The following is a 15,766-nucleotide window of genomic DNA, read 5'->3' as shown; positions in this document are numbered from 1 at the left end:
GAAAGCATTGACCAAAAACTGTTTGGAAGTGGTCATTTTGGGGTGATATTCAATCACTATTTTTAATGTAAAAACGACGTTTAATACCTTTGTATTATATATCATTCGAAAGAGGAGCTCGAAATCTATCTACTGGCTCAATTTGAGATCGATCAAACAAACGGTTTGGGAGTTATGGCCAAAAATAAAAAAAAATAAAAATTTTCATCGTTTGAGTCGCAATTTTTTTTAGCGAAAAATCGACCATCGAATTTTGGGCTTTTAAGCACTTTTTCTAACGTAAAATGAGCCGAGAAAAACGATGGCGCAAACCGCATCTCAATATCTCTAATAGTTTCCGAGATATTTAACTTTGAAAATTGGGAAAAATGAGAAAAAATGAAAATCAACTATCCGAAACTTTGATCGGCCATAACTCAGTTATTTGTTGTCGGATCTGAATTTAAATCCCAGATTTGGAATCTGCGTAAAATTCTGCGTTCACTGATGTATAATAACTCGAGTTTACTCTAAAAAATAAGCGAGATATCGATATGAGAAGTTTGGCCATAGTTTTAGTCATGAATTTTTGCGAAAATTTGCAAATTTCGACTTTTGGAAAATCTAAAAACGATTTCTTATGTAAAAAATCGCGAGAAAAACGATGCCGCAAACCGCATTCCAATATCTGACATAGTTTTCGAGATATCGAGCATGAATTGTTTGGAACCTACAAAAATTTGGCCATCTGGCGACAACCCAAAAATTCAAACGGCCATAACTCAGTTATTTGTTGTCGGATCTGAATTTAAATTCCAGATTTGGATTCAGCGTGAGATTCTGCGTAAAATGACTCAAAATTTATTGAGTTTACCTAAGAAATAAAGAAAGCATTGACCAAAAACTGTTTGGAAGTGGTCATTTTGGGGTGATTTTCAATCAATGTTTTCAAAATGAAAATGACGTTTAATAGCATTGAATTATATATCAGTCGAAAGAGGAGCTCGAAATCTATCCACTGGCCCAATTTGAGATCGATCAAACAAACGGTTTAGGAGTTATGCCCAAAAATAAAAAAAAATAAAAATTTTCATCGTTTGAGTCGCAATTTTTTTTAGCGAAAAATCGACCATCGAATTTTGGGCTTTTAAGCACTTATTCTAACGTAAAATGAGCCGAGAAAAACGATGGCGCAAACCGCATCTCAATATCTCTAATAGTTTCCGAGATATTTAACTTTGAAAATTGGGAAAAATGAGAAAAAATGAAAATCAACTATCCGAAACTTTGATCGGCCATAACTCAGTTATTTGTTGTCGGATCTGAATTTAAATCCCAGATTTGGAATCTGCGTAAAATTCTGCGTTCACTGATGTATAATAACTCGAGTTTACTCTAAAAAATAAGCGAGATATCGATATGAGAAGTTTGGCCATAGTTTTAGTCATGAATTTTTGCGAAAATTTGCAAATTTCGACTTTTGGAAAATCTAAAAACGATTTCTTATGTAAAAAATCGCGAGAAAAACGATGCCGCAAACCGCATTCCAATATCTGAAATAGTTTTCGAGATATCGAGCATGAATTGTTTGGAACCTTCAAAAATTTGGCCATCTGGCGACAACCCAAAAATTCAAACGGCCATAACTCAGTTATTTGTTGTCGGATCTGAATTTAAATTCCAGATTTGGATTCAGCGTGAGATTCTGCGTAAAATGAGTCAAAATTTATTGAGTTTACCTACGAAATAAAGAAAGCATTGACCAAAAACTGTTTGGAAGTGGTCATTTTGGGGTGATTTTCAATCACTATTTTTAATGTAAAAACGACGTTTAATACCTTTGTATTATATATCATTCGAAAGAGGAGCTCGAAATCTATCCACTGGCCCAATTTGAGATCGATCAAACAAACGGTTTAGGAGTTATGCCCAAAAATAAAAAAAAATAAAAATTTTCATCGTTTGAGTCGCAATTTTTTTTCGCGAAAAATCGACCATCGAATTTTGGGCTTTTAAGCACTTTTTCTAACGTAAAATGAGCCGAGAAAAACGATGGCGCAAACCGCATCTCAATATCTCCAATAGTTTCCGAGATATTTAACTTTGAAAATTGGGAAAAATGAGAAAAAATGAAAATCAACTATCCGAAACTTTGATCGGCCATAACTCAGTTATTTCTTGTCGGATCTGAATTTAAATCCCAGATTTGGAATCTGCGTAAAATTCTGCGTTCACTGATGTATAATAACTCGAGTTTACTCTAAAAAATAAGCGAGATATCGATATGAGAAGTTTGGCCATAGTTTTAGTCATGAATTTTTGCAAAAATTTGCAAATTTCGACTTTTGGAAAATCCAAACACGATTTCTTATGTAAAAAATCGCGAGAAAAACGATGCCGCAAACCGCATTCCAATATCTGAAATAGTTTTCGAGATATCGAGTATGAATTGTTTGGAACTTTCAAAAATTTGGCCATCTGGCGACAACCCAAAAATTCAAACGGTCATAACTCAGTTATTTGTTGTCGGATCTGAATTTAAATTCCAGATTTGGATTCAGCGTGAGATTCTGCGTAAAATGAGTCAAAATTTATTGAGTTTACCTACGAAATAAAGAAAGCATTGACCAAAAACTGTTTGGAAGTGGTCATTTTGGGGTGATTTTCAATCAATGTTTTCAAAATGAAAATGACGTTTAATAGCATTGAATTATATATCAGTCGAAAGAGGAGCTCAAAATCTATCTACTGGCCCAATTTGAGATCGATCAAACAAACGGTTTAGGAGTTATGGTCAAAAATAAAAAAATTGAAAAATTTTCATCGTTTGAGTCGCAATTTTTTTTCGCGAAAAATCGACTATCGAATTTTGGGCTTTTAAGCACTTTTTCTAACGTAAAATGAGCTGAGAAAAACGATAGCGGAAACCGCATCTCAATATCTCTAATAGTTTCCGAGATATTTAACTTTAAAATTCATGAACATAACCTGTTTTTGTGCTGTCCAAATAATCAAGTTCGGACATACGTTAAGATACCTGTCCTATGTTTAGACACTATAATTTTAAATAATTAATAGAATCGTAATCAAGTCGTGAATGTTAAATCAGACTTCAGATTCTTACTCCTGAGGACCAAATTAATAAAAAGAGTATTTTCTTGCTTTAATTTTCATCGAAAAAATGCAAGTCAAATAAAAGTTTCAAAAATTAATAAAAAATTAACGGAGCGTCGGATCGAAAAATCTTTGACGGATTCTTGTTCCTGAGGTCCAAATTGATGGAAAAAGTCGGTTTCAAAGAGATTTTATTTTTTGTCAAAATCGCCAAAATCCATGGGTTAACCCCTTTGAACTTTTTTTGGCGAAAAACACGAAAGTTTTCAGATCGACACGAAACTTTGCACATGGCATAATTCGACATTTCTACATCCATTTCTGGTCTCCGTTCCTCGCTATCTGTAAGATTTTTTGAGAAAATGCAAATTAAAAATTTCAAAATTCAATTTCCCGCGTCAAGCGATATGTCAACGAAGCATAGAAGCTTGGACATGCGTCAACAGATCTGTCCTATCTTTAGTCCATAAATAATATTAAATAAAATATTAACAAAGTCGTAAATCTTAAATCAAAGTTTTGATTCGTTTTTCTGAGGTTAAAATTAACAAGTTAAGTAGTTTATTGTATTTATTTACACCGAAAAATGAATGCATAATGTGTGTATAATTGGTTGCCTACCCACATTGCAAATTTTAAGTAAACTTATAATTACGTTTTGAATCCGACTTTAGAGTACAGAATCTTGTTCCTGAAGTCTAAATTAATAAAAAAAAAATGTTTTAAGAAGGTTTCGATTAAATTTCAAATATCAGTCGCGAAGAAACCTGTTTAGTTTTCAACCAATCACACACAGCCCAAATAAGAACCGGCAAATTTAAAGAAATTTATTAATAACACGAACATTAACATGAATAAATTAATGAGTACAAAGTTTCTACTTAAAAACTACAACAGGACTTAGAAAGACGTTGAAAACCGCCTCGACTACACTCCTTACATTAAATCTCGCTTCTTTCGGTCTTTTGACCGTCGTTAAATTGTTGTTACTACAAGCGAGACAGCCGATTTCGTCTAACCCGACTTGTACCTTGAACCCCCCACCTCGTTGTTGAAAAGTGTCCCCGCTTGCACTTTCGTGGTGATTTCGAACGTGTACAAGTTGTACCTCTTGTCGATTTGATCGCGCTGTAAAACGAGCTGCACTCTTCGCGGACTGCTTGCGTGATCGAAGATGGTGCGAAAACTGTTCGAAACCGAGCGGATTTTAATATCGTTTTTCAGTTTTCTGGGTTGATTTCAGGAGGATTAGAACCGAGAAGACGACTTGGATGAAAGCCGTGAATTTCTTGTACCGTGTTTGGGCGGTGAGGACCACGAAGAGGCAGAGAGACTGAAGATGAGGCCGGTGAAAACGAAGAAGGGCTAAGCTTCCGCGGAGTCAACGTCACGTGCATCGGAAGTCGTGGAACTCTCGCTTCACCTGCAACATTTGGAACGTGACAACTTGTCACTAGCATCAGCACCACCAGCAGCTGCGTTTCTGACTTCGCCAAAAAGAAAAAGGCTAGGAACCATACCAACTTCAAGTACAAGATCTTAAGGGCTAGATGTGGGTGGAGAATCGACCTCTGGACGGACCAAAGGGATGTGATCCAAAGCCTTCAGATCAGGATGGGATTAACAATGGGTAAATGTCCGTGGGAATAATCCACCGTGGCCGATGGGTAAAATGATGTATAATAACGCAAGTTTACACCAAAAAACAAGCGAGATATCGATATGAGAAGTTTGGCATTGTTTTTTTAATCATGAATTTTCGCGAAAATTTGTTTCATAAAAATATTATAATCTTCTATAACTAGACATTTAACAATCGTAGATAATATATATTAAAGAGCCACCACTTTGGGGTGATAAAAAATGACATAATAATTAAGTAGAAGCGAAAATTGCAAACGATTTGAGCACTTGTTTAGAAATGATAAGACAACAACGCTCGAATTCTGTTTTCGTGTTTGACGATCATCGCCTTCAACTTTCTTATTTCGTCGGCGAATTCTGGCAACGTTTTCTCCTAAATCAACAAAATTAGTTTAAGAAAAACCACAAACCTAAACTTGTGTTTGGTTTTGAGTCTTCCCCGATTTCGAAGAGCTTCGACACAGAAATGATCGCTTTCGATTCCATCCTTGAGCGAAATCAACAGACTCTTCAGTCGACAGCGCGCGCGCGCGCCGCACTGTCACCCAAAGTATCTGGATAGTCCGGTCAGTCCGGAGTTGTTTAGCCTCTAAAACCTCGAGATTTCGCATCCTCTCTTCGGCATCATTCCTATGCCTGAGTTGAGTGTTGATGTAATATCACGCCTTCCACCATCTTCCTTCCTGCAAGAAGTGTAAAAAAGTTTCATCAAGAACATGTTTGTTTATCTCACCTGAAAAACTCTTCTTACTCTGTGCAGTCAATTGCTGTTTCTTCGCGGCAAAGCTTTTAATTGCGCCTGCTTCTTGACCAACAGGAAAGACAACAAAGTTGTGTTAAGCTGCAACTAAGAGATTAAGGTGAGACCATGAATGGAGAGAAAAGAAAACAAACAAACCTTCCATCCTTCCTGAACAAACAGATCTCGCGTTTTCAAGAAACCAATAAATGATGTTTCCTTGACTTCACAAAATAGCTCACAAGACACCAGATGACCTTCAGAGCCTTTGTAGTACATATTTTCTTTCTTGACAACTGCATCTCGATGATGCTCTGTTTCCGTTGGTTGAGTTCCTTTGGCTCTTCTCTAGAGGAGAATACTCGTTTTCTGCTCGTAGACTCAACATTGCAAACTTCGTGCTCCCGCAATGCAATAAGGCAACACTTGAAACATCTCCCAGTCACTGAACGACATCTTCAACCACTGGAAAAAGAACATTTGACTTTGAATTTAACCTTTTTCATCCATATTGCAGTAAAGCAGCACCTTTTTCGTGATGGATCAATTCACTGTACTCTGGGAGCACTGAATGGGTGGTTTCTTCAATTCTGTGCAATAACTTGCAGAGTCCTTCAGCGTTGAGCGACGACAACCGCCTTTTCGACATCTTAGGCTATGGGTATCATCCATCGATTCAGTCTCTTTAATAATAAACTCTGGTAATGAAGTTGGAACCTGGAAATACCACGAAACATTTCAAGGCTGGAATTCAAACAGTTTTCAGCTTACCTGCGTTTAAAAATTTCAATAAAGACCCATCAATTTGTTGCAAATCAACTCCAACTCTAAATAGCTTCAAATGAACTTCTTAACTTGTGTAATTTCTTTGCTACCATGCCCAGAAGAACGAGAAAGTAAACAGTAAAGAATTCTGGTAGTTTCTTGTTAAATCATGAACATAACCTCAATGTGTGCTGTCAAAATAGTCAAGTTAAGACATACGTTAAGATAGAGACACAATAATTTTTAATAATTAATAGAATCGTAACCAAGTCGTGAATGTTAAATCAGACTTTAGATTCTTACTCCTGAGGACAAAATTAATAAAAAGAGTATTTTCTTGCTTTAATTTTCATCGAAAAACTGCAAACCAAATAAAAGTTTGAAAAATTAATAAAACATTAACGGAGCGTTTGATCGAAAAATCTTTGACGGATTCTTGTTCCTGAGGTCCAAATTGATGGAAAAAGTCGGTTTCAAAGAGATTTTATTTTTTGTCGAAATCGCCAAAAATCCATGATGTTTAGTCTTTGAACTTTTTTTGGCGAAAAACGCGAAAGTTCGCAGATCGACACGAAACTATGCACATGGCATAATTTGACATTTCCACATCCATTTTTGGTCTCCGTTCCTCGCTATCTGCAAGATTTTTTGAGAAAATGCAAATTAAAAATTTTAAAATTCAATTTCCCGCGTCAAGCAATCTGTCAACGAAGCATAGAAGCTAGGACATGCGTCAACAGTCTTTAGTCCATAAATAATATTAAATAAAATATTAACAAAGTCGTAAATCTTAAATCAAAGTTCAGATTCGTTTTTCTGACGTTAAAATTAACAAGTTAAGTAGTTTATTGTATTTATTTACACCGAAAAGTGAGAGAAGTTTTTCCATAAAAGCCACCTAGCGGAATAACGCCGAAGTTGATAGTTCACGCCTCCTCTCACCAGAGGGCTAAACTTTTGTTTTTAAAACTTACAATTTTTGAATCAAAACCATTTGCAGGAATAAGGAAGAATGATAAAAAACAATACCCTCAAATTAAACTAAAGGAGTATTAATAAAATAAAAAAACACAAACTCGACACTCTCCCTCCTTCTTGCAAAAAGTGTGAAAAAGTTTCATTAGGAACATGTTTGTTGGCTTACCTAAAAAAGACGAGGGAAACAATCTGAAATGGACGAAACTATCCATTCTTAATTAATGGTAATTGATTATTGCTCTAATTCCAACTGATCCAAGAGCCAAGAGCCAAGGTTAGTCCTTCGCAAGTGGCGCTTCCTCAAAAATATCTCATTTAACGACTTCTTCAATTCTTGTAGATCATTGTTGTTTTTATATGCTGATGTAACCGCAGCCAGCTTGTCGGACATTTCAGTGCTCATTTCTTTTTCCGACTAAAACAAACCAAATAGTTTTAGGTGTTAATCTTCCTCTGATACTACAAAAGCCATGACATCATAAAGACACTAAATTTAAATCCCAAATTTGCAATCTGCGTAAAATTCTGCGTTCACTGATGTATAATAACTCGAGTTTACTCTAAAAAATAAGCGAGATATCGATATGAGAAGTTTGGCCATAGTTTTAGTCATGAATTTTTGCGAAAATTTGCAAATTTCGACTTTTGGAAAATCTAAAAACGATTTCTTATGTAAAAAATCGCGAGAAAAACGATGCCGCAAACCGCATTCCAATATCTGAAATAGTTTTCGAGATATCGAGCATGAATTGTTTGGAACCTTCAAAAATTTGGCCATCTGGAGACAACCGAAAAATTCAAACGGCCATAACTCAGTTATTTGTTGTCGGATCTGAATTTAAATTCCAGATTTGGATTCAGCGTGAGATTCTGCGTAAAATGAGTCAAAATTTATTGAGTTTACCTACGAAATAAAGAAAGCATTGACCAAAAACTGTTTGGAAGTGGTCATTTTGGGGTGATATTCAATCACTATTTTTAATGTAAAAACGACGTTTAATACCTTTGTATTATATATCATTCGAAAGAGGAGCTCGAAATCTATCTACTGGCTCAATTTGAGATCGATCAAACAAACGGTTTACGAGTTATGGTCAAAAATAAAAAAATTGAAAAATTTTCATCGTTTGAGTCGCAATTTTTTTTCGCGAAAAATCGACTATCGAATTCTCGACTTTTAAGCACTTTTTCTGACGTAAAATGAGCCGAGAAAAACGATGACGCAAACCGCATCTCAATATCTCTAATAGTTTCCGAGATATTTAACTTTGAAAATTGGGAAAAATGAGAAAAAATGAAAATCAACTATCCGAAACTTTGATCGGCCATAACTCTGTTATTTGCAGTCGTATCTGAATTTAAATCCCAGATTTGGAATCTGCGTAAAATTCTGCGTTCACTGATGTATAATAACTCGAGTTTACTCTAAAAAATAAGCGAGATATCGATATGAGAAGTTTGGCCATAGTTTTAGTCATGAAATTTTGCGAAAATTTGCAAATTTCGACTTTTGGAAAATCTAAAAACGATTTCTTATGTAAAAAATCGCGAGAAAAACGATGCCGCAAACCGCATTCCAATATCTGAAATAGTTTTCGAGATATCGAGCATGAATTGTTTGGAACCTTCAAAAATTTGGCCATCTGGCGACAACCCAAAAATTCAAACGGCCATAACTCAGTTATTTGTTGTCGGATCTGAATTTAAATTCCAGATATGGATTCAGCGTGAGATTCTGCGTAAAATGAGTCGAAATTTATTGAGTTTACCTACGAAATAAAGAAAGCATTGACCAAAAACTGTTTGGAAGTGGTCATTTTGGGGTGATTTTCAATCAATGTTTTCAAAATGAAAATGACGTTTAATAGCATTGAATTATATATCAGTCGAAAGAGGAGCTCAAAATCTATCTACTGGCCCAATTTGAGATCGATCAAACAAACGGTTTACGAGTTATGGTCAAAAATAAAAAAAAAATAAAAATTTTCATCGTTTGAGTCGCAATTTTTTTTCGCGAAAAATCGACTATCGAATTTTGGGCTTTTAAGCACTTTTTCTGACGTAAAATGAGCCGAGAAAAACGATGGCGCAAACCGCATCTCAATATCTCTAATAGTTTCCGAGATATTTAACTTTGAAAATTGGGAAAAATGAGAAAAAATGAAAATCAACTATCCGAAACTTTGATCGGCCATAACTCAGTTATTTGTTGTCGGATCTGAATTTAAATCCCAGATTTGGAATCTGCGTAAAATTCTGCGTTCACTGATGTATAATAACTCGAGTTTACTCTAAAAAATAAGCGAGATATCGATATGAGAAGTTTGGCCATAGTTTTAGTCATGAATTTTTGCGAAAATTTGCAAATTTCGACTTTTGGAAAATCTAAAAACGATTTCTTATGTAAAAAATCGCGAGAAAAACGATGCCGCAAACCGCATTCCAATATCTGAAATAGTTTTCGAGATATCGAGCATGAATTGTTTGGAACCTTCAAAAATTTGGCCATCTGGCGACAACCCAAAAATTCAAACGGCCATAACTCAGTTATTTGTTGTCGGATCTGAATTTAAATTCCAGATTTGGATTCAGCGTGAGATTCTGCGTAAAATGAGTCAAAATTTATTGAGTTTACCTACGAAATAAAGAAAGCATTGACCAAAAACTGTTTGGAAGTGGTCATTTTGGGGTGATTTTCAATCACTATTTTTAATGTAAAAACGACGTTTAATACCTTTGTATTATATATCATTCGAAAGAGGAGCTCAAAATCTATCTACTGGCTCAATTTGAGATCGATCAAACAAACGGTTTACGAGTTATGGTCAAAAATAAAAAAATTGAAAAATTTTCATCGTTTGAGTCGCAATTTTTTTTCGCGAAAAATCGACTATCGAATTCTCGACTTTTAAGCACTTTTTCTGACGTAAAATGAGCCGAGAAAAACGATGACGCAAACCGCATCTCAATATCTCTAATAGTTTCCGAGATATTTAACTTTGAAAATTGGGAAAAATGAGAAAAAATGAAAATCAACTATCCGAAACTTTGATCGGCCATAACTCTGTTATTTGCAGTCGTATCTGAATTTAAATCCCAGATTTGGAATCTGCGTAAAATTCTGCGTTCACTGATGTATAATAACTCGAGTTTACTCTAAAAAATAAGCGAGATATCGATATGAGAAGTTTGGCCATAGTTTTAGTCATGAATTTTTGCGAAAATTTGCAAATTTCGACTTTTGGAAAATCTAAAAACGATTTCTTATGTAAAAAATCGCGAGAAAAACGATGCCGCAAACCGCATTCCAATATCTGAAATAGTTTTCGAGATATCGAGCATGAATTGTTTGGAACCTTCAAAAATTTGGCCATCTGGCGACAACCCAAAAATTCAAACGGCCATAACTCAGTTATTTGTTGTCGGATCTGAATTTAAATTCCAGATTTGGATTCAGCGTGAGATTCTGCGTAAAATGAGTCAAAATTTATTGAGTTTACCTACGAAATAAAGAAAGCATTGACCAAAAACTGTTTGGAAGTGGTCATTTTGGGGTGATTTTCAATCACTATTTTTAATGTAAAAACGACGTTTAATACCTTTGTATTATATATCATTCGAAAGAGGAGCTCGAAATCTATCCACTGGCCCAATTTGAGATCGATCAAACAAACGGTTTAGGAGTTATGCCCAAAAATAAAAAAAAATAAAAATTTTCATCGTTTGAGTCGCAATTTTTTTTCGCGAAAAATCGACTATCGAATTTTGGGCTTTTAAGCACTTTTTCTGACGTAAAATGAGCCGAGAAAAACGATGGCGCAAACCGCATCTCAATATCTCTAATAGTTTCCGAGATATTTAACTTTGAAAATTGGGAAAAATGAGAAAAAATGAAAATCAACTATCCGAAACTTTGATCGGCCATAACTCAGTTATTTGTTGTCGGATCTGAATTTAAATCCCAGATTTGGAATCTGCGTAAAATTCTGCGTTCACTGATGTATAATAACTCGAGTTTACTCTAAAAAATAAGCGAGATATCGATATGAGAAATTTGGCCATAGTTTTAGTCATGAATTTTTCCGAAAATTTGCAAATTTCGACTTTTGGAAAATCTAAAAACGATTTCTTATGTAAAAAATCGCGAGAAAAACGATGCCGCAAACCGCATTCCAATATCTGAAATAGTTTTCGAGATATCGAGCATGAATTGTTTGGAACCTTCAAAAATTTGGCCATCTGGCGACAACCCAAAAATTCAAACGGCCATAACTCAGTTATTTGTTGTCGGATCTGAATTTAAATCCGAGATTTGGAATCTGCGTAAAATTCTGCGTTCACTGATGTATAATAACTCGAGTTTACTCTAAAAAATAAGCGAGATATCGATATGAGAAGTTTGGCCATAGTTTTAGTCATGAATTTTTGCGAAAATTTGCAAATTTCGACTTTTGGAAAATCTAAAAACGATTTCTTATGTAAAAAATCGCGAGAAAAACGATGCCGCAAACCGCATTCCAATATCTGAAATAGTTTTCGAGATATCGAGCATGAATTGTTTGGAACCTTCAAAAATTTGGCCATCTGGCGACAACCCAAAAATTCAAACGGCCATAACTCAGTTATTTGTTGTCGGATCTGAATTTAAATTCCAGATTTGGATTCAGCGTGAGATTCTGCGTAAAATGAGTCAAAATTTATTGAGTTTACCTACGAAATAAAGAAAGCATTGACCAAAAACTATTTGGAAGTGGTCATTTTGGGGTGATTTTCAATCACTATTTTTAATGTAAAAACGACGTTTAATACCTTTGTATTATATATCATTCGAAAGAGGAGCTCGAAATCTATCTACTGGCTCAATTTGAGATCGATCAAACAAACGGTTTAGGAGTTATAGCCAAAAATAAAAAAAAATAAAAATTTTCATCGTTTGAGTCGCAATTTTTTTTCGCGAAAAATCGACTATCGAATTTTCGACTTTTAAGCACTTTTTCTGACGTAAAATGAGCCGAAAAAAACGATGGCGCAAACCGCATCTCAATATCTCTAATAGTTTCCGAGATATTTAACTTTGAAAATTGGGAAAAATGAGAAAAAATGAAAATCAACTATCCGAAACTTTGATCGGCCATAACTCAGTTATTTGTTGTCGGATCTGAATTTAAATCCCAGATTTGGAATCTGCGTAAAATTCTGCGTTCACTGATGTATAATAACTCGAGTTTACTCTAAAAAATAAGCGAGATATCGATATGAGAAATTTGGCCATAGTTTTAGTCATGAATTTTTGCGAAAATTTGCAAATTTCGACTTTTGGAAAATCTAAAAACGATTTCTTATGTAAAAAATCGCGAGAAAAACGATTCCGCAAACCGCATTCCAAAATTACGAATTTTACTGCACGTGACCATCAAATGCACTCGTCTAAAGTTGGTAGCAGCCCCTAGGGATGTTTATTGGTAACAGTTAACGTCTAGCGCAGGTTTGCCAAAAACCATAAATGGAGAGAAAAGAAAACAAACCTTCCATCCTTCCTCAAACAAGCAGCGATGCATCCAGAATTCCAGATCTCGCGTTTTCAAAAAACCAATAAAAATTCTCTATAAACTTCCATTCCTTGATGTTTCTTTGACTTCACAAAATAGCTGACAAGACACCAGATGACCTTCAGAGCCTTTGTAGTATTTTCTTTCTTGACAACTGCATCTCGATGATACTTTGTTTCCGTTGGTTGAGTTCCTTTGAGCCTTCTCTGGAGAAACACTCGTTTTTTGCTCGTAGACTCATCAGGTTTGAAAACGTTGCAAACTTCGTGCTCCCGCAATGAAATCAGCAACACTCTGAACATTTCCCAGTCACTGAACGACATCTTCAACCACTGGAAACAGAACATTTGACTTTGACTTAAAACATGTTTAAATTTAACCTTTTTCATCCACATTGCAGTAAAGCAGCACCTTTTTCATGATGTTATGCTCCTTGATCAATTCACTGTTCTCTGGGAGCACTGAATGGGTGGTTTCTTCAATTCTGTGCAATAACTTGCAGAGTCCTTTAGCGTTGAGCGACGACAACCGCCTTTTCGACATCTTAGGCTATGGGTATCATCCATCGATTCAGTCTCTTAATAATAAACTCTGGTAATGAAGTTGGAACCTGAAATACCACGAAACATTTCAAGGCTGGAATTCAAACAGTTTTCAGCCTACCTGCGTTTAAAAATTTCAAAAAGACCCATCAATTTGTTGCAAATCAACTCCAACTCTAAATAGCTTCAAATGAACTTCTTAACTTGTGTAATTTCTTTGCTACCATGCCCAGAAGAACGAGAAAGTAAACAGTAAAGAATTCTGGTAGTCTCTTGTGCAAGCAGGATCGTTGTTAATCATTTGTTGTACTCTGAAAATAAGTTTAGTAAATCATGAACATAACCTCAATGTGTGCTGTCAAAATATTCAAGTTAAGACATACGTTAAGATAGAGACACAATACCATTTTTAAATAATTAATAGAATCGTAACCAAGTCGTGAATGTTAAATCAGACTTCAGATTCTTACTCCTGAGGACAAAATTAATAAAAAGAGTATTTTCTTGCTTTAATTTTCATCGAAAAACTGCAAACCAAATAAAAGTTTCAAAAATTAATAAAAAATTAACGGAGCGTCGGATCGAAAAATCTTTGACGGATTCTTGTTCCTGAGGTCCAAATTGATGGAAAAAGTCGGTTTCAAAGAGATTTTATTTTTTGTCAAAATCGCCAAAATCCATGGATTAACCCCTTTGAACTTTTTTTGGCGAAAAACACGAAAGTTTTCAGATCGACACGAAACTTTGCACATGGCATAATTTGACATTTCTACATCCATTTCTGGTCTCCGTTCCTCGCTATCTGTGAGATTTTTTGAGAAAATGCAAATTAAAAATTTTAAAATTCAATTTCCCGCGTCAAGCAATCTGTCAACGAAGCATAGAAGCTAGGACATGCGTCAACAGTCTTTAGTCCATAAATAATATTAAATAAAATATTAACAAAGTCGTAAATCTTAAATCAAAGTTTTGATTCGTTTTTCTGAGGTTAAAATTAACAAGTTAAGTAGTTTATTGTATTTATTTACACCGAAAAATGAATGCATAATGTGTGTATAATTGGTTGCCTATCTACATTGCAAATTTTAAGTAAACTTATAATTACGTTTTGAATCCGACTTTAGAGTACAGAATCTTGTTCCTGAAGTCTAAATTAATAAAAAAAAATGTTTTAAGAAGGTTTCGATTAAATTTCAAATATCAGTCGCGAAGAAACCTGTTTAGTTTTCAACCAATCACACACAGCCCAAATAAGAACCGGCAAATTTAAAGAAATTTATTAATAACACGAACATTAACATGAATAAATTAATGAGTACAAAGTTTCTACTTAAAAACTACAACAGGACTTAGAAAGACGTTGAAAACCGCCTCGACTACACTCCTTACATTAAATCTCGCTTCTTTCGGTCTTTTGACCGTCGTTAAATTGTTGTTACTACAAGCGAGACAGCCGATTTCGTCTAACCCGACTTGTACCTTGAACCCCCCACCTCGTTGTTGAAAAGTGTCCCCGCTTGCACTTTCGTGGTGATTTCGAACGTGTACAAGTTGTACCTCTTGTCGATTTGATCGCGCTGTAAAACGAGCTGCACTCTTCGCGGACTGCTTGCGTGATCGAAGATGGTGCGAAAACTGTTCGAAACCGAGCGGATTTTAATATCGTTTTTCAGTTTTCTGGGTTGATTTCAGGAGGATTAGAACCGAGAAGACGACTTGGATGAAAGCCGTGAATTTCTTGTACCGTGTTTGGGCGGTGAGGACCACGAAGAGGCAGAGAGACTGAAGATGAGGCCGGTGAAAACGAAGAAGGGCTAAGCTTCCGCGGAGTCAACGTCACGTGCATCGGAAGTCGTGGAACTCTCGCTTCACCTGCAACATTTGGAACGTGACAACTTGTCACTAGCATCAGCACCACCAGCAGCTGCGTTTCTGACTTCGCCAAAAAGAAAAAGGCTAGGAACCATACCAACTTCAAGTACAAGATCTTAAGGGCTAGATGTGGGTGGAGAATCGACCTCTGGACGGACCAAAGGGATGTGATCCAAAGCCTTCAGATCAGGATGGGATTAACAATGGGTAAATGTCCGTGGGAATAATCCACCGTGGCCGATGGGTAAAATGATGTATAATAACGCAAGTTTACACCAAAAAACAAGCGAGATATCGATATGAGAAGTTTGGCATTGTTTTTTTAATCATGAATTTTCGCGAAAATTTGTTTCATAAAAATATTATAATCTTCTATAACTAGACATTTAACAATCGTAGATAATATATATTAAAGAGCCACCACTTTGGGGTGATAAAAAATGACATAATAATTAAGTAGAAGCGAAAATTGCAAACGATTTGAGCACTTGTTTAGAAATGATAAGACAACAACGCTCGAATTCTGTTTTCGTGTTTGACGATCATCGCCTTCAACTTTCTTATTTCGTCGGCGAATTCTGGCA

The 15,766-nt window shown here is 35.4% G+C and overlaps 1 protein-coding gene across 1 annotated transcript; it reads right to left on the bottom strand.

Annotated features, from left to right (window-relative positions):
• Nucleotides 1-7,561: 7,561 nt before the first annotated feature.
• On the bottom strand, nucleotides 7,562-13,239 carry LOC148169240 (uncharacterized). Its single transcript, XM_088045534.1, has 3 exons — nucleotides 13,149-13,239; nucleotides 12,745-13,100; nucleotides 7,562-7,634 (listed from the first exon to the last, which is right to left on the bottom strand). The coding sequence occupies exons 1-2, from the start codon at nucleotides 13,161-13,163 to the stop codon at nucleotides 12,801-12,803; spliced, it is 315 nt and encodes a 104-aa protein (XP_087901660.1). The 5' UTR covers nucleotides 13,164-13,239; the 3' UTR covers nucleotides 7,562-7,634; nucleotides 12,745-12,800.
• Between the last annotated feature and the right edge of the window lie 2,527 nt (nucleotides 13,240-15,766).

This window comes from Gnatocerus cornutus, chromosome 9, assembly GCF_029298725.1.
Source record: "Gnatocerus cornutus isolate USDA-ARS CGAHR chromosome 9, icGnaCorn1.1, whole genome shotgun sequence".
NCBI lineage: Eukaryota > Metazoa > Arthropoda > Insecta > Coleoptera > Tenebrionidae > Gnatocerus > Gnatocerus cornutus.
The sequence above is the reverse complement of the archived record's forward strand: the minus strand, read 5'-3'. Positions and strand labels throughout refer to the sequence as shown.